Source organism: Triturus cristatus, chromosome 5_2, assembly GCF_964204655.1.
Source record: "Triturus cristatus chromosome 5_2, aTriCri1.1, whole genome shotgun sequence".
Classification (NCBI taxonomy): Eukaryota; Metazoa; Chordata; class Amphibia; order Caudata; family Salamandridae; genus Triturus; species Triturus cristatus.
The window spans coordinates 39,870,594-39,888,981 of NC_140588.1; the positions used below are offsets into that span (position 1 = coordinate 39,870,594).

Sequence of the window (18,388 nt, forward strand, 5' to 3'; positions counted from 1 at the left end):
AGGGTCTCTCAGGCGCTGTGCACATACCGCTGTGGAACCCTTCCTGGCCTTTCCCTGTGAAGTGCCCACTCCTGGGCACCCCCAAGGTGAAGCCAGGCATCCTAGCGCTTTTGGGGCCGTTGTGGAGATTAAGCAAGCTATTGCCCAGAGATGCAGAGTGGGACCCATGATTAGAATAGGCACCGAGGCGAGAATTATCGGGTCCGGGGAAATTGAGCCCAAGACCCGCCGAGGCGGGAATTGAACCCTGGTCCGGGCCAGACCTCTGCATCAGGGTCTGCCGCTCTAACCATTGAGCCACACTTCTCCACTCTCTGTTTTTTCACACCAACCAATGCATCAAGTAATATATTTCCAGCAATCCCTTTACATTGAACTGTGATGGGTACCTCAATTTGCTGCAAGTTATGCCTCTTCCTCAACAGCAAACACTCCTGAGGCTTTTCATGTGTCCTTGTCTTACTTTTAAACAATTTAAAGTCATCCAGTTAGAGAAATACAAGTTGCTCAAGGAGCAGTGATGCTTGCAGAATTGTGCAGAAGTGTGGTTAGGGGAGTCTGTGGGCAGTAAGATCTTGAAAGTCTGCCCATGCTGGTCCTGGCCTGTGCATGTGTGTCTAAACTAGGCCTGTTCTGGATGTGAAGATTTCTGATCTGATGCTGCCAATGGTGTACCTTGGATGTGTCTGACAGGGAGTCTTGAAAAACACCTTTTCACTATACTAAAACCAAAAGTATCTTTTTTGTCCCTGAATGTTCTCTAGGCAAGGAGTAACTCCTGTAGAGCACACTGTTGGACATCAGTAAAGGTGTACTACATAAATACAAAAAATAAAATAAAGACTGCAACTCGACGATTTGCTTACAAAGCCAAGTTCTTTACTTCCAATGTTAACCTGCAGGCAAAAACACTTTTGTTTTTTTTTTACACAATGTTGAAAAATAAATACAAATGAAATATGACATTCATGTTTTGGCACAAAGACTTCTTTTATGACATTTAAAACAAATGTAGCTATCCTAGCGACAAAACAAAATAAATGCAGCTTTACTGTAACATGTAACATACTCCTGAAGAAGACTTGGCTATTAACATACATATAAATTACAACAAAAAAGTTGTTTACCAAAGTTGACATTATTATTATTTAGTATTACTTCAGTTAACAGAATCAACACGTACACCATGAAAATACTTGGGGAACTCCAGCCAACATTTTTGCTTTTTAAGCTGGAATTCCAAGACCCAACGTCCCGCGTACCACAACTCTAACCTCCCTTGCTTGGGGTTTCTGAGGCACCAGACAGGGTAAATTTCAGAATTCATAATTTGTCATTTTTATCTGAGACCACAACCATATGAAGAAGCGGTATGCAAACTGCTTCATTGTTGACACTTCAGACCAACAGCTTCACTTGAAAAGTAAAACTATATAAGGATGGGCTCAACCTCCAAATAAAGGCAGTAGAATGTCATGCATGAAGCCACATCCTTAAAGATGGCATTCATGACGGAAGAGGAACCAGAATCTGGTTTCAACTTCCCACGGATTTACAGTAAAAAAAGATTCCACAAGTCATGCAGCTGGGGAATGGTTGTAGTTTCCTTGTACCTGGACATTTTATAAGTTAATACTAAACACAATTTTATGTTCAAACACTGAAATAACTAACATTATTCCAAATCCCAAAAGGATTCCAGCATTTTGTAATAAAAAATATCCCCATCGGCTACATCCGTGATCGCTGGCGTCATTGTGCAACATTTCCGGTACCTAAATCAAGAAGAAAAAAAAATATGTAGTAAAACATTACTGACACTTGTATTTTTTTTTAAACATATTTTACATAAATTAAGAAATTTTCAAAGCAAACGCAACCATGTGATTAAAAAAAACAATATAATGGGCAGCAACATATATTTTCAAACTTCTAATACTTTCGTCACTTAAACAAAGTAGGTTATCTCCCAGTTTAGGGATATGTGGTATAAATGCGGATACCGGATTCTCTGTGGACCACAACGGCTCCAGGGTCAGCGGCTACCCACACAAGAGGAGCAGATGCAATGTACAAGAAAGGGTGCAAGCCCTCTGCCAAGGGGCTTGATCAGAATCACACGTTTTTCTTAATCCACTTATCTTGCAAGCCAAGATGGTGATGGACCTGTACAAAATTGACAGGGCCAATAAAGAACAAAATAAAAAGTTGGTGTAGAGATGGGATGTGCTTGCTAAGCAGAGTCACCACAGAGCTCACATGCACGTGCAGAAGTTGTTTCTGGAGGGAGCACTCCTCCAGTTTCTGGTGAGGGTTAGTAAAGGCTTCAAGGGGCTGTGTTCAATCTCTGGACTCCTTGCGCTAGATTCGAGGCTTCCTCGGAGGCAAGGTCAGCAGCCGCACTGCACACCAGGAGAGATTCAAAGCAAACAAAGAGATGATGGCCGAAGTGCTGAAACTTTTCAAACACTCACCCCCAGTCTCAGATCTGGGTTGAATCCATCATCATTCTTTAGCTCACTTTGCCTTCCCAGTAAAGACACAGCTATATGCAAATCAGTCTTGACCGTGTGCCTCATTGGAATAGTTCAGCCCGAACTGCCAAGCCATGTCTTACCTGGACCGGAAACAAGCATCCTGGGACCGGTTTCGGGCTAACAGCCCTCATCAGCCAGGTTAGCTTGAATCCAGTGGCAAAGTGAGCAAGGGACCCACTTCTGAGCATACCCTGCCAACTTAGGGCGAACAAAGCAAATATAATTTTAGCTATCCTGGCTGATGAGGGCTGGCCCGGAACCGGTCCTAGGATGCTCGTTTCCAGTCCAGGGAGGACCTGGCCTGGCAGTTCGGGCTGGACTGTTCCCATTGGGCACAGGGTCAAGACAGATTTGCATATGGCTGGGTCCAAACTGGAACGGCATGGTGAGCACAAAAACGATGGACTTTGGCCCAGATCTCTGTACTGGGGTGAATGTATCACATTGTTCTGCATCACATTGTTCTGCATTCTGTCCATCAATTGTTCTTTTTGCGTTGGTCAACAGGAGAGATTTAGCACGGCCTTTAGGCATGCTCTTAGACAAGCAGAAACATGTAACACTTGATCCCACTTTCTGGACGGGTCCAAGCTGTGTGTATCACAGAAATGTTTAGTAAGCTCGAGCGGTGACATAAGCTTATATTTCGCAGTCTTGGAAGCAGCTTACTGCCATTCAGTGCAGGTGGATTTGACAACCTTCCGGGATCGGGAATCCTCTAGTGATGGCATTAGCTAGAAAGAGGATATATTTGGACCAGGCGTCAACATCATGTAGAAAGATATTGGCTGGGATGCCATCTGGTCCAGGGGCCCTACCACGTGTAACTGCCTTGAGATAATTTAGAACATCTGTAATTTTAAACAAGGTCAGTACTCGAAGAAAGAATGGCTACTGGTGGTGTTGTCATAGAGCTTCTTAAAATCAAACCACTCAGACAAAGAGATGTGATAATTTGGTTCCATGGCTGCTGGATAACCATCCTTCAATACTAATGACCAAAATGTAATGCAATCTTTAGCTACGGAGGCATCTTTGAGGTCCTGCCACCTCTGTCTTTCCCATGCCTTTTTGGCAGTACCCAAAGATCGTTTGTACAACTTCCTGCAATTATGGATTTACTCTAAGTCTTTAGCCTTAATGGCCTGGACCAATGAGCTTTTGAATCTCCGACATTCCAAACTGTACCAGATAAAAGGTTTGTAGGCTGTGCCATTAGACTTCCCCACAAGAATTGTGGAGCATGACAACATACGCTCAAAGAAATTGCTATGAAGGGTACGAAGAACCATAACAACCTCCTCCATATTGGTTACTTGAAAAATCGTAGCTAGCAGACTATGTAGTTCTTAAGCAATAATAGGGAGAATGTCTGGTTGGGAAACTATCTGCTGCCATTTTAAATAACGCATATCAGATGTGGTTTCAAGATCACATCTAATAACTGGAGAACAATTACCTACAGTATCGTTACTCCTGAGTGACGTCAGAGAGAGTGATAACAGGTTATGGCCACTCTCCTCCCAGAGTGTAATCATCATATCTTTTACCAGTGGCCACATCCTTAGATCAACCGAGATATTGTCAATACATCTGGTAGAGCTGGGTTTATTAATAGTGACCTCCCCTCCAGCGTCTGACTTAGTCCGATGGTTGCTCTGAACAAGTTCAATTGAGAGGCCCTTCAACTGGATGGCAGCCTGGGTCCACATTTGTATTTGGGCAAGTTCCAAACAGGGAACACCCCAGAGTTTATCCTCTTCATAACTAAGTGGAGTATCGCCAAAGCCAAAATGCTCAAAGGTTGTATTAAAACCCCCTTCCAGAATTAGTTCATATTAGGTATCCCTCCAGGACTTGGACTGTTTTAGAGTTCCTGAGTAAATGTTAAAAATGGCAACCTGAATTAAAAAAAAAATGTTAACAGGATTCCCAGTATGTTTGGGCAATATTTATTCAGCAAAGTGACCCAGGTGGTTAAACCTCCCAAAGCTCTCCCACTTTTGCTTGGTATGGCAGGAGTAAAAACATTTATAAATAACCAATTGTATAAACAGGGCAGTACACCAAGTTTCATGTAGCAGGCATATATCATGCTCCTCTATAAATGTATTCCAGTCAGGTTGGACTAATTTTGACCTAAGGCCTGCCACATTTCAAGAGAACAATTTAGTCTACGAAGTTGCCTTCACCCTATGTTCTATACTGAAAATATTCTCTTGAGCCCTAAGTTCTTTAGAGTATTCTCATGAACGGGGAGCAATTCAAGTGACACGGAGGGAATGCTAACGTTTTCTGGAGGTTGGTAATTGTTCTACAGGTCCCCATTGACCTCAGATAAGCTTAAATGGAGTGATAGAGTGGAACTAGGGACAACCACTCTCTGGTAACTAATAGATGGCCCTTTACCAGATGGTGACCCATAGTAACACTGGTACGTTGAAAGATCAAGAAAGTTGGTAGATACTCCCAATGGCTTGGTGTTGAAATTTGGTGTGGCTAAATATGTAGCTAAGGTGAAAATTGCTGATGCGCCTCAAGACAATCTACCCTGCCCAAGGGTGATAATGGTGTCCCCCCTAGTCTGCATAGGAATATTTTAATGATGTCCTGGCCTATAGTATTTAAACTGGATTTTGGAATTATTTGGGTGCTAGTTCACATACTGAGAGCTACCACATTGTCAACTATCCCCTTAGTTCTTAAGGATAATTCAAACGTGTCGTGTGACAGAAGGTATCCTTCTAGCCCTCAAGAGGTCATCTCGAATAACTGATTTGCAACTCTTAACATGCCTTAATCAGTGGATCACTTTGTTTATAAGAGTACTCTGCTTCATACCTCACACACGAAGGTAATTTTGGGACTATTATCATTAGAATTTTGTTTTCATCTAAGTTGTGCTCTAGGTTGTATCCTGTGGCTGCTTTTTGATATCCATGTCTAATGGGCTGCATGCTATTTGTCACTTTGGGTAATTCTAGTTGGCTGCCCTGGTTGAATATTGGCCAATGGGATATTATGCCTAGAAGCAGATGCCGGAATAAGCTTCTGTTGATGGACACCCAGTTCCCTCTGGGGGTCAAGGAGCGACCCTGTAGCTAGCTGCGTGCTAAGGGCCAAGGGAACTCTCTTGCTGCTCAAGTGTGGTACTGCCTCGTGGTTGTGAATCAAGACTATTGGGTTCGTAGACACCTTTACCCCCTATGAGTTGTTTTACTACGTTTGTCAGTTGACAAATAATGGCTTTAAGCTCCCTCCCTCAGAATTTAAGCTCATCAATCAATGAAATGCAACTGCTCACATTTTTACAGGATGCAATTGTTGGAACAGGAGGGGCAGGTTTGTAAGTAGGTGGGGTGATGGTTCTTTATGCAAATCAAGCAATGGGAGGAACCGATTAGTACATGGCTGGGCTTCATCAAGGGGCATCAAACTAGATAGAGCCACAAAAGGTGTGATAGGGGCATTACCCGTCTCTCCTACACGAGGTAGGGGTGGTGGTCTATTTAAAGACTCTGCAAACAGGCTGGTGTTAGAACTGGGATCCTCTAGTTGGCTGAGGTAGGTACCTTAGGCCAAATAGGGACCCTTGCTTCCACGTCAGGGAAAGGAAGGACACCTTCTCAGATAGCCCCTGCTCACCCCCTCGGTAGCTTGGCACGAGCAACCAGGCTTATCTTCAAGGCAAGTGTGTAAAGTATTTGCAACCACGCTCTTAGTAACCCAATGATGACACCACAAATGGACTCCACACGAGTTTCATAAAAACAAGTATATATTTATTTAAAAAGATATACGATGAGACCACACAATATGAATCCAACATAGGCGTATTTGTAATATTCCTCCCGGACGGTTATTAGGCCAGCCAGGCCTTGTAGGTTCTGGTGGTATTAATGAGCAATTCTAGATGCTCCAATGCAGTCCTAATGCAATGCTATGCAGTTCGTAATGCAAGAATCAGGTAGTTCGTAATGCAGAAATAATGCAATGCGTAATGCAACAATCAGGCAGTTCGTAATTCAGAAATAATGCAATGCGTAATGCAACAATCAGGCAGTTCGTAATGCAGAAATAATGCAATGCGTAATGCAACAATCAGGCAGTTCGTAATGCAGAAATAATGCAATGCGTAATACACTTCAGCATCGATCACAGTGCTTTAGACTGTCTCTCCGCCACTCGTACTGACTCGTGGTCAGCTTCCACCAAAATATGCCCCAAACATGGGTATGGTGTAAACCAAAGTGCAGCTCCGCACTCCGGACCCGGTACTGCCACTCCTCGGCAAGTACAGGCCACGATACGAGCTGAAGCAGAGGCTCGCGCTGCAAGAATGGGAGAGGCCAAGAGCGTCTCTCTCGGAGCCCGCACCCCGCCCCAGGAGGCGACACATGTTACCTGGGGGGTGCGACCTCGCTCTCCTCTCCGGTTCTCGCGACTTGGGCCTCCGATGAGACTTTGGGGATTCCGGGCAGTGGCAATAACGAAGATCTCAGGCTGCCACAGGGCACATACACACAGCGTCGCTGAGACTCCCTTGAGCTTCGGGTGTGCACGATCACAGGGCAATCTTCACGAAAGTCTCAGGCTGTACAAAGCACACACACACTGTCGCTGAGACTCACTTGGACTCTGGGTGTGCACGATAACAAGGCAATCCTCACGAAGGTCTCAGGCTGCACAAAGCACACGCACACAGCGTCACTGAGACTCACTTGGACTTCAGGTGTGCACAATAACAGGGAAATCCTCACGAGGGTCTCAGGCCGCACAAAGCACACAGCGTCGCTGAGACTCACTTGGACTCCGGGTGTGCACGATAATAGGACAATCCTCACGAAGGTCTCAGGCTGTACAAAGCACACACACACTGTCGCTGAGACTCACTTGGACTCTGGGTGTGCACGATAACAAGGCAATCCTCACGAAGGTCTCAGGCTGCACAAAGCACACGCACACAGCGTCGCGGAGACTCACTTGGACTCCAGGTGCACATGATCACAGGACAATCCTCACAAAGGGCTCAGGCTGCATGAAGCAAACGCACTGAGACTCGCTTGGACTACAGGTGCCCACGATCACAGGGCAAATCTTACGAGGGTCTCAGGCTGTAAACAGCACACGCACACAGCGTCGCTGAGACACCTAGAAACTTTTGTGTTCCTGAGTTTCCACAACAGGGAGCCAGCTATCCTCAGGCCCTTGGGGACAAGTTACTTCAGGACACAGCAAAGTCATTTCAAGCAGGGGAACAGAGCACACAGCAAAGCCCCTTAGCCTCTCCTTGGTTAAATCAGCAAACTGCAGGCCAGCCCCAGAACACACAGCAAGGGTCAGTCTTTTCCTTCAGTCTCTTCAGCTGGTTCTTCCTGGGCAGAAGTTCCTCTTGACCACAAAGTAGTTTCAATCCTTTTCAGTCTTGATCAATCCAACGTTCAGGGGTTTTAGCTCTCATAGTTATACCTCTCAAAGTCTTTGAAGTCTTTGTGTTCAGGGGGGCACTGACACTTGTCCAAACTAGTTCTGGGTGTCTCCCTGCCAGTGACACCTTCTTCCTTTGATAGTGGGGGTCTAGCTCCTTAATCGCTCAGAAGGGGATGGAGCAATTGTTTTATGGCGGCAGCCCAGGCCTCTTCACCTCCAGGGGCTACTCCTCCCCCCTACACTCCAGATGCAGGTCAGCCTATTGCTGTCTCACCTCCTCCCCTGGGTCTAGACATTCCCCAGATCCTATCACTTTCAGATCCAGACAGTCAATCCACAACCAGGCAGAGACACACAGAAATGTTACAGCACAAAAACCCAGCCACTTCGGAAAGAGTGGTTTCTAAACACATAATGCAAAAACACCTTCACAAAAAGATGTGTTTTTGAATTGTGAGTTCAGGCACACTAAACTTCACCTCTCCATCTTAAGCCTTTGGGAAGGTAGGCTGGAAAAATATTACACAGCCTTCCCATTCTGTCTTATGGGCAAGATGGCCTTTCAACAGTGAAAAACGAAATGGATAGTATTTCACTGTCAGTACATGGTACACGACTCAGTACATGTCCTACTTTTCACATACACTGCACCCTGCCCTTGGACCTACCGTAGGGGTGTCTGATGTGCATAAAAAGGGAAGGGTAAGGCCTGGCAAGTGGGTTCACCTGTCAGGACAACATGGCAGTTTAACAAACTGCGTGCAGGCACTGCAGTGGCAGGCCTGAGTTCTCTCTTTAAGGCAACTTGTGTGGGTGGCACAATTAGTGCTGCTGGCCCACTAGATGCATTTGCATTACCAGCCCTGGCACACATAGTGCACTTTACTAGGGACTTTACTAGTAAGGCAACCATGCCAATCATGGACAACCAATTACCATTACACTTTACACAGGGAGCACTTGCACTTTGACACTGATCAGCTGTGGCAAAGTGCCCAAAGCATCTAAGTTGGCAACACCATGTCAGAAAATAGGTCTAGAGGGAAAGCAAAACGTTTAGGGAACTTTAGCCAACAAGCATTGGCATAGCCAATAGGTCTCGCTTTTGGGATCTTATAAGTATTTAGTTCTGCAGCACAATATCCTTGGTGCAACAACATCAACTGTTGCATGGCTAAACACTTATAATGTTCCAAAGGCGAGACCTATTGGCTATGCCAATTCTTGTTTCGCATTTGTCACCCAGAGTGGGACAGGTATGCCCAGACTTGGGTCCCGTGCTCTCCATGCCACTGGAGTCAAGCTAGTCTAGTTGATGAGGGGTTATACCCTGAAACCGGTCCGAGGATGCTTGGTTCCAGTGCAGGGAGGATCTGGCCTGGCAGTTTAGGCTGGACTGTTCCCATGGGGAACAGGGTCAAGACTGATTTGTATATGACTCGGTCTAAACTGGAATGGCATGGTGAGCAAAAAAACGATGGATTTAGGCCCAGATCTCTGTACAGGGGTGAATATATGACATTGTTCAGCATTCTGTCCATCAATTGTTTTTGCACTCATTTGCATGGAGCCACACCTCCTTCAGATCATGCTTGGCTACATGTGGGTTGGCACAATCTGTGCTACAGAAGGGGCCGCAAAAGCATTTGTAGCCCCTTCTTAAATACCAAAGTGTCCCATATGCACTAAAGCAGGCACACGCCTGTTAAACCCCTGAAGCACATGTATAATATTGCCTCAGATGTTTATCAAGACTAACAGTAAATTGAACACAAAACAAAAACCTGCTGAATTCTCAATACAAGGTCCTAAAAAATGTTTTGCTGAGAAGTTTAGGTAAGCAGCTACCTCTACAAAAGCTCTATTTCAGTTTCTGAAGAAAAAGTGAGCCTCACAGCACAGAGTAAGCCCACAAAATGTACTTCTAACTGGTGTTATACCATCCAAGGACACTTCTAGGATGGAACCAAACAAATCAAAAGTGGGATTCCAGCCACAGAACTGAAGCAAGACGCATTAGTGAGTCCAGGATGTAGGGGACAACACTTACTACTTTCCTCTATAGAGGCTTTTCTTTTGATGAAACGCTACTCGTAATACCTAGGGTTGTCGAACAATGCTAAAGCAGCTGTCCACTTTTGTAATAGAAATCGTAATGAGCTCATTTAGGGAAGGCATCATTCCAACACTCCTGAAAAAGTCTTGACTTACACTCGGTTCTGAAAAAATACCAGGCTTAGAAACTTAGATTCCTTCCAACTACCACCCCTGGTGGAGAGGAGTTGGCCTAACGGCTAGGGCGGTCGACCTTGAATCTGTGTAACTGTGTTCGAGTCTCGGCAATGAAGCTGAACATCCTGTGATTCTGGGCAAATCACTTAATCTCCCTGCGCCAATCGAAAAAAAATAAATAAAGCATTTGCAATGCAATAGGTCTCGCATTTGCGAGAGTTTAATCTATTGGCATTGTAAATGACAATGCCTTTTATGTTTTGAAAATCAACACGCAAATAAAAGGCATTGCCATTTACAATGCCAATAGCTCAGACTCTCTCAACTGCGATAACTATTGCACTGCAAATGCTTGTTGACAGTAGAAATGTACAATAGAAGGGTCACATTTTGAGTGCAATTGATGCAACTGCTTCACAGAAGACAGCTAATGATTTTTCTCCCACTTTCCAGGGTCCATTCATTCTTCCTTTTATTATTCCAACCTTATTTATTGTTTATCTAGTCCTCACCCACATGCTTACTGAAGAATCAATTGAGGATTCTCCCGGATTTTCTCAAGAGGGGAAGTTTCACATAAATACATTCATGACCCCTTACACGAGTTACATAGAAAAATATGCTATTGAATACTTGAAATGGTGCAGTTCTCATTTTAAAAGAGGGTTTTTCAAAGAACATTAAACACATAGCCCTGACAGATTCTACCTTAGCCTTGTGAATAGACTTCCTGGCAGTTCAACCACCCAAGCTGTGCACAGGTATCACTATTCTCACAAGTGTACCAACTGTAAACAGGTAGCAGTTTCCAAATCTAAAGGGGCAATTATAATGCCCAACTGTGACCAGGCAAGATTTCCAAGTTAGAAATTGCTAAAAGTGTTTCCCAACTGACGAGCATTAGTATTACCCAACTGCAAAGAGGGCAATGTTGCCCAACATCAACTGTGTCATTTCTCAATTATACTAAAGCACTAACGTTTTCCAACTATAAAGGAGTCTTGTTTACCCAATGGGAGGCCTAAATTTAATATTTCGCAGCTACTAATCAATCTCTATCAGAGAACAATTTCCCAAGGAGGTTGACGAACACACATTCCATACTGTAACCAGGTAACACAAAGTAACAAAAATGTAATAAGAAAAAGAAAGTTTATGACAAGTCTAACAAACATTGGCAAAGCCAATAGGTTTTGCCTATGCAAAATCTACTGGCTCTATCAATGTTAATTTGCAGCAACATGGCTTAAAGTAAAAAAATGTTTTAAAAAGCACTATGATGATGTCAATGCTGGCTGCATCATAGCGCTTTTCCCCCCATTAAGTCATGGCCACGCTGCTGTGCAACATTTAACAGAGAAGGGGGCCTGCGGGGGTCAAGCAATACGATAAACACATCGGAGAGCAGGAAGAGGTGCCTAAACAGATCAGAGAGTAGGAGAATAAACAACAGCAGTGGGTGGATAAAAACAGTGGAGGGCAGTGAGATGGTAGGGGAAACATGAGTGGGGTGAAGGGGGAGGAGAGGGGGACTGCGGTGAATCTTTATATTTCTTTGTAAAGCCGCATTCGTGTGACATGCTTAGACTGTACTGAGTGTATTACCCTAACTTGGTCTGTGCTGACATAGGTTAATTGGTATTGTGGCACACACTGCACTGCTATTGAAAGAAAGGAATCTCGGCCAGGAAAAGGCGCAAAACTACCTATATCCTCTCTCCGCAGTAAGAGCGCATCCCATGGTGCAGTGGTCATAAAAAGTGCACAAGCAAACAGTATTTGTCAAAGTCAACCTCAAACTTCACACAAAAGCAGTCGGGCTTCCAGTGTCGTCCTCATCCTGAACGATGGGGGGAAGGGGGGGGGGGGGAGGGAGGGGGAGTGTCAACGGCACAGCGCAGGCAGGAGGAGAGCGGGGTTGATTTTAAGGACAATGGAGGGTGAGTAGGTTTAAAAACAACAAAGAGCGTGAGGGGGTGGGTTCAAAACAACAGCAGGGAAATTGGTTGAAACGGGGGTGCATGGAACAACGCTGAGCAGGAGTAGGGGGCGGTGGTTGAAACAACGGATACCCAGGGGGAGGAAGGGGGGGCAGGGTAAAAACAATGGATGAACAAAGCTGCAAAATAAACATGCACTTGCCAAAAGACCTAGTTTAGTAGCTCCAGGAATGAAGGAAACGGACGAAGAATTCAACAAGCATTGGCCGTAAAAGTAACGTGGCCGTGAAAATACTGGCTCACTGAGAGCAGCAAAGCAGCCTCGCGGCCACGAAAGTGAGAGTGATCGTGATCAAGTGCGGCAACCGACGTGCTTTATGAGCATGACTAGGTAAGCGCGTGCCCGCGCAAATGCACGCAAGCTGTAGGCCGGTGGTAGCATTTTTTGAAGCCCTTACTAAAGGTCTGGCCAGAGCAGCGCATGCGCTGGGTGAGGCGAGACCTAAAAAGGGCCTAGACCAACAGCTGGGAATGCATTTTTGTTGGTCATAAGAGCTGTTAGTAATATTAGAACTAACAGGTCCTAAAGATGGTGAAGGGGGGGCTCGGATCGGAATTTAGTGGCTCTTCACATTTGACCAAAATGCTGTCGATCCTATCTATGACTCAATTACCTCCAGCAGATTTCAGAACTTTTTTAGATTATGTAGTAGTGCTTCTCATTTTGTCACTTCATCCTTATCAGGTCTTCCTTAGATTCTTGTGTACAATTGTATGTCAATACATCGAATGTCTAGGATTACCTTGGAGGTTGGAACCAACTTGCAGTGGGGCAGCTGGAGGTTGAGCTGTGCTTGGTGGAGCCTGTGTTGTGTGGGCACTACAACCATGTAGCCTATGAATAAACATCTTTCACAAGAACCTTCTGCCTACGGCCTGATTACTACAGATTTCTTAGATTTTGCAAGGCTACCTGCCCCTTCCACTACCTTTCTGTTGCCCATGGTCTGGTCAGTTGGAAATTAACAGCACGACCACCAACAAGACAGTTGTCCAGCCCCTAAGGCAATAAATGTTCACCAGATGATACTTCACAGTCCACCCATGGCTGCATGGGTCTGGGTTCAAACAATAACGGCCTGATAGGGGGCGTGTGAACAAGACGCTCGCACTGTAGTGAGGCTCCGTCAGCATCGGAGCCACAATCCAGCAATTATCCTATAATCACGGGGCAATCTCACTGTGTGACACACCCCGCCACACTGAAGCAGAAGGTCAGCGGAAGCGACACACCTGCTTAGAGGCCAGACACCGGCCACAGCAGACCATCAGAGCGCTGGGTGTACCTCTCGGCCTATGCAACAAGGCGCCGCCGGCCGCACTGATCGGGCGCGTTCGCCCGCCCAGAGGCATCCTCTCCCCTCACCCCCGCCACACAACACCTGACTGCCACGGGCGTGCCTTGGGTTGAAGCGATTGCTGCGCATTGGGGAACTCAAGAGAAGCGGTAGGGCCTGCATGTCGGGCCACGATCCCCCAGGCCGCGTAAGGAGAGGGCCCACCACTGGGATCTCGGGCTGGGCTGATATAACTTTGAGGGCCCATCCCTCTTGCCACAAGAAACCTAAGAGCCACCAAGCGCACTCCTAAAAGGTGAGACAGCGAGGCCGGGGGAAAGTTAAGCTGCGCGACAGACACTGGGCGCGGGCGCGGCCGCCGCAGACAGCCTCAGCGGCACCCCCCTACCAGCGACACCTGCACGCCAGGCCAGGGGTTCGGACCTACTGCTACGCCTCCTTGCACGTGGGTTGCGGCCTCTTGTTCAGGCGCCCACGGAGAAGTGCGCCCTCGCAGGCACCCACTGGCCCTAGCCAGGGCTGTGGGCTGTGTGAGTGTGTCAAAGACTACTGGCTGGCGGACTGGAGCCCGCGACTGACCCGGGGGGGCGTGTTCTCGGCGAGCCGAGCGAGGCCGTGATAAGGACAAGTGCGGCGGTGGCAGGCTGAGCCTAAAACACCCTACACATGCCCCAGCGTAGAATCAGGAGACTGAGGCCTCGCCGTTTGAGCCCCGGCATCCCAAGCCCCTCGCTGACCGGATACCAACACTGTGAATCACTGTAAGGCCTGCTCAACTCACGCTGCATGCTCCTGGCACACCGGGCCCCAGATGCTTTGGCTGGATCCCCCTGACTCCTGGCACCGGTGCGGCGGGAGGGAGTGCAATTACTGGAAATTGGACCGGGGCCGCTGCTGCGCCCAGAACTGCTCACTCAGCGTGCATTACGGGCCTACCCTCTCTCAAACGTCTGGAAGTTTGCTGAAGCTGTACGTGCAGCCACAGTACCACACCCAACCATAGACTTTGTTGACACTTCCCCTCAAGGCCGGGGAGGTGTAGCTCCAGGCGGAACAATATCCATATCACTGGCGTCCCTGAGACGACCAACACCAGACGGCTGGAAGACTACGTAGAACAGCTGCTCACCACATGCTTTGGTCAGGAGACCTTTTCAATAATGCTGATCGTCAAACGGTGCATTGCACGCTGGCGCCAAAATCCCCACTGGGTGCGCCGCCCAGGCCCATAGACGCAAGACTGCTCAACTATCACGACCGCGATACAGCGCTACGTAAAGCAAGGGAGATGAAAGACGTTATTTTTTAGAACAATGCTCTTATCACTATATCCCGACTTCACTTTCAATGTCCAGGAGGCGCGTAAGAAAGTTGTGCCCATCAAAAAGAAGCTACAGAAAGAAGGAGTGGAATACACCATGCTCTATCCCTTTTTACCACAATTGCTATAGCACACGCCAATTATAATAAACCAGGGAAGCTGGTATCCACAATATGTTTGAGCATGTCAGAAAATTAGAGTCCACCAATAGCTTTGGATTTGCACTTGCACGTTTCTTTAATATATCTTCTTGAACAATCCAGAAATGTGTACACAACACATATTATGCATCCCCAAAAAATATTAATCATAATGTGGCAACCAAGGTGTTAGATCACTCACCATAAATAGCTGACCACCACCAAGGAAAAAGTGTGTGTCCCTACTATCGAAAAAACCGAGATTGCCACCAAGGACCACAGACAAAGAAGAAAACCATTTTTGAACCCAAGGAAAGGGATAGAAGATTACACCCTAAAACATGATGTTCTCACCTAGAAGCAGTTCGACCGATCCATTCAAGAAATCCATGAATCGTCAAAATATCAATCCAAGGCAATATAGGCCAACCGGTTGTTGTAAATCCCTTAAGGTATAAAGGTGATCCTTCTCCCCGGCAACAAATGGCAGGCGTAAGAAATACACGCCAAAATCAGGTCCTGATAAGCCTAAGTGTGATAAGCAAGTAACATATTGTACTGCCATCCCAAAACAAACAGTTTTGAACTACCAAGCAACAGTTGTACTATCGTGTCCCAGAACTATACTATTATCAAGATAGTATCTAGAACCCATATGATCATGATTCAAAAAGAGAAAAAAGAAAAACAAGGGAAAAGAGAGAAACAAAACACGAGAGAGAAAACAAGAACGGAAACATGGCCTCATATATTAAAATATACATTTGTGATGATTACTTATTTCAAAACCTACAAACACACATACTACGTAGTGCTGCAAGCCAAACAGCAGGTAATAATCCCCCATAAGCTGGCTGTTTCCAGAGTGTAAAATTACCTTTAAAGCTTATGGCCAAGCATAATGCCCCAATACTTAAGCTTTTAAGTTGTGCACGTAACATAATGGAGACACGAACGGGTATAACCGGTCTCCTCAAACGCTGATAACAGGATAGAGTCTTGTAGTCACAAAAATTATGACAAATCCAAAAACGTGACCACAGTGGCCGAAAGTACTCTTAACACATGCATCTTAAACCATCGTTATTTCTGTAATCCTCACCACACTAGACATATAACATTAAATGGTAAATCCATAAGTTTTTCACTCATGGCCTACCCGAAACGAGGCCTTCATGGAAATGAACTCCAGGCGAGGAGGAAGCATTAGGTGCTCTATATTCCGTTGGCGTTAAATCACGTTAACGCGCGGTAATGAAAATCGAAAGAGGACTATCGCGAAAGGTTTTGCTCGCAACCGGTCCGCCATATTGGGCTAGTGTATATTACATGGGAAGTGACTAAAACCCGCCGTATAAAACTAAAACGAGTGGAAATGACCGTTCCCTTGTCAAAAAACCGCACCAACATAATAATCTACTTATTTCAGCAAATAACCAAAGAGCGATCAAACTCTAGACAGAGGATCGCATATGTCAAAGAAACTTCACGTGTGCATTACAGTTTAGACTAAGCCACCTCATAGATTGCAATTATTACTAATAATCTGCAGTTGTCTATTCCTGTTATTTAAATAGTCTGCAAAGCACCCTTGCAAGGTCACAAGTGTTACTGCACTTTTGCTTCCTATTCAGAATGGAAAGTGAACAGAAAGAAAAGCTTTTATTATATAATAGAAAATGAGTAAAGGAAAAAGAAAAAGAGAAAAAGATGTGAAAAGCAACGGCATCCCCCATGTGAACACACCACAATTATCACTTTATACATTATTTGCAAAGTTGTCCTCTCATTGAACCTTTTTAAACAGACAAAGGTAAAGACTTTGGAAAAACGTTTGAGAGGTATCACATACATAGGACAAAGAGATTATGGTGCCACATGTAAACTGAATGCATGTTCATTTATTAAGGAATACCGTAAACCTTTGTTAAAAGTCATTGTATTTATTGTGATTAGGAAAATTTCCATTTAAAATGGGGTTGCTCCGAGCAACAGGTTTATAGAAAGGTGTGGAGTTCCCTATCAATGTTTAGACCCCGGTCTACCGCCCTTAGCTTAATTAACCATTTGCCTTCAAGTTTTCTCAAAGACAATACATTATTTACACCTCTTTTAGATATTTTGAGGCTTTCTATACCATGGAAAGCGATGTTTACTCTCCCCTCTCTCATGTGGTGTTCATTGTAGTGAACAGCCAAAGGGTAATCCAGGTTGTTGTTCCTTATGGCTCTGACGTGTTCTTGAATCCGTTCTTTCAGGGGACGTATCGTGCTACCGATATAAATTAGGTTGCAACAACATTCAATACAGTATACAACATATTTTGAATTACACGTTATGAACTCATCGATTTTATATGTTTTGTCTGTGTTGTATTGAAACATTTTTAGCTTGTTTTTTGCTAAATGACAAATACTGCATTGTCCGCACCAATAAAAGCCAATTGACGGTGTCGGTATCCAAGTGTTTATCGGTATTGGCTTCAAATAGCTGTGGCATAAGGTTTGTTTAAGTGTTCTCCCCCTGCTGTGGCCTTGTGACCTTGCAAGGGTGCTTTGCAGCCTATTTAAATAACAGGAATAGACAACTGCAGATTATTAGTAATAATTGCAATCTATGAGGTGGCTTAGTCTAAACTGTAATGCACACATGAAGTTTCTTTGATATATGCGATCCTCTGTCTAGAGTTTGATCGCTCTTTGGTTATTTGCTGAAATAAGTAGATTATTATGTTGGTGCGGTTTTTTGACAAGGGAACGGTCATTTCCACTCGTTTTAGTTTTATACGGCGGGTTTTAGTCACTTCCCATGTAATATACACCAGCCCAATATGGCGGACCGGTTGCGAGCAAAACCTTTCGCGATAGTCCTCTTTCGATTTTCATTACCGCGCGTTAACGTGATTTAACGCCAACGGAACATAGAGCACCTAATGCTTCCTCCTCGCCTGGAGTTCATTTCCATGAAGACCTCGTTTCGGGTAGGCCATGAGTGAAAAACTTGCGGATTTACCATTTAATGTTATATGTCTAGTGTGGTGAGGATTACAGAAATAATGATGGTTTAAGATGCATGTGTTAAGAGTACTTTCGGCCACTGTGGTCACGTTTTTGGATTTGTCATAATTTTTGTGACTACAAGACTCTATCCTGTTATCAGCGTTTGAGGAGACCGGTTATACCCGTTCGTGTCTCCATTATGTTACGTGCACGACTTAAAAGCTTAAGTATTGGGGCATTATGCTTGGCCATAAACTTTAAAGGTAATTTTGCGCTCTGGAAACAGCCAGCTTATGGGGGATTATTACCTGCTGTTTAGCTTGCAGCACTACGTAGTATGTGTATTTGTAGGTTTTGAAATAAGTAATCATCACAAATGTATATTTTAATATATGAGGCCATGTTTCCGTTCGTGTTTTCTCGCTCGTGTT

General features: G+C 45.1%; 1 protein-coding gene across 1 annotated transcript in view; it reads right to left on the reverse strand.

The window, feature by feature from the left end:
• Positions 1-857: 857 nt before the first annotated feature.
• Positions 858-18,388, reverse strand: part of SLC39A6 (solute carrier family 39 member 6) — a 304,810-nt gene continuing 287,279 nt past the window's right edge. The window contains exon 9 of the mRNA XM_085606811.1: positions 858-1,775. Within this exon, the coding sequence (XP_085462937.1) occupies positions 1,623-1,775 (153 nt within the window). The 3' untranslated portion in view covers positions 858-1,622. The remainder of the gene's footprint in view (positions 1,776-18,388) is intronic.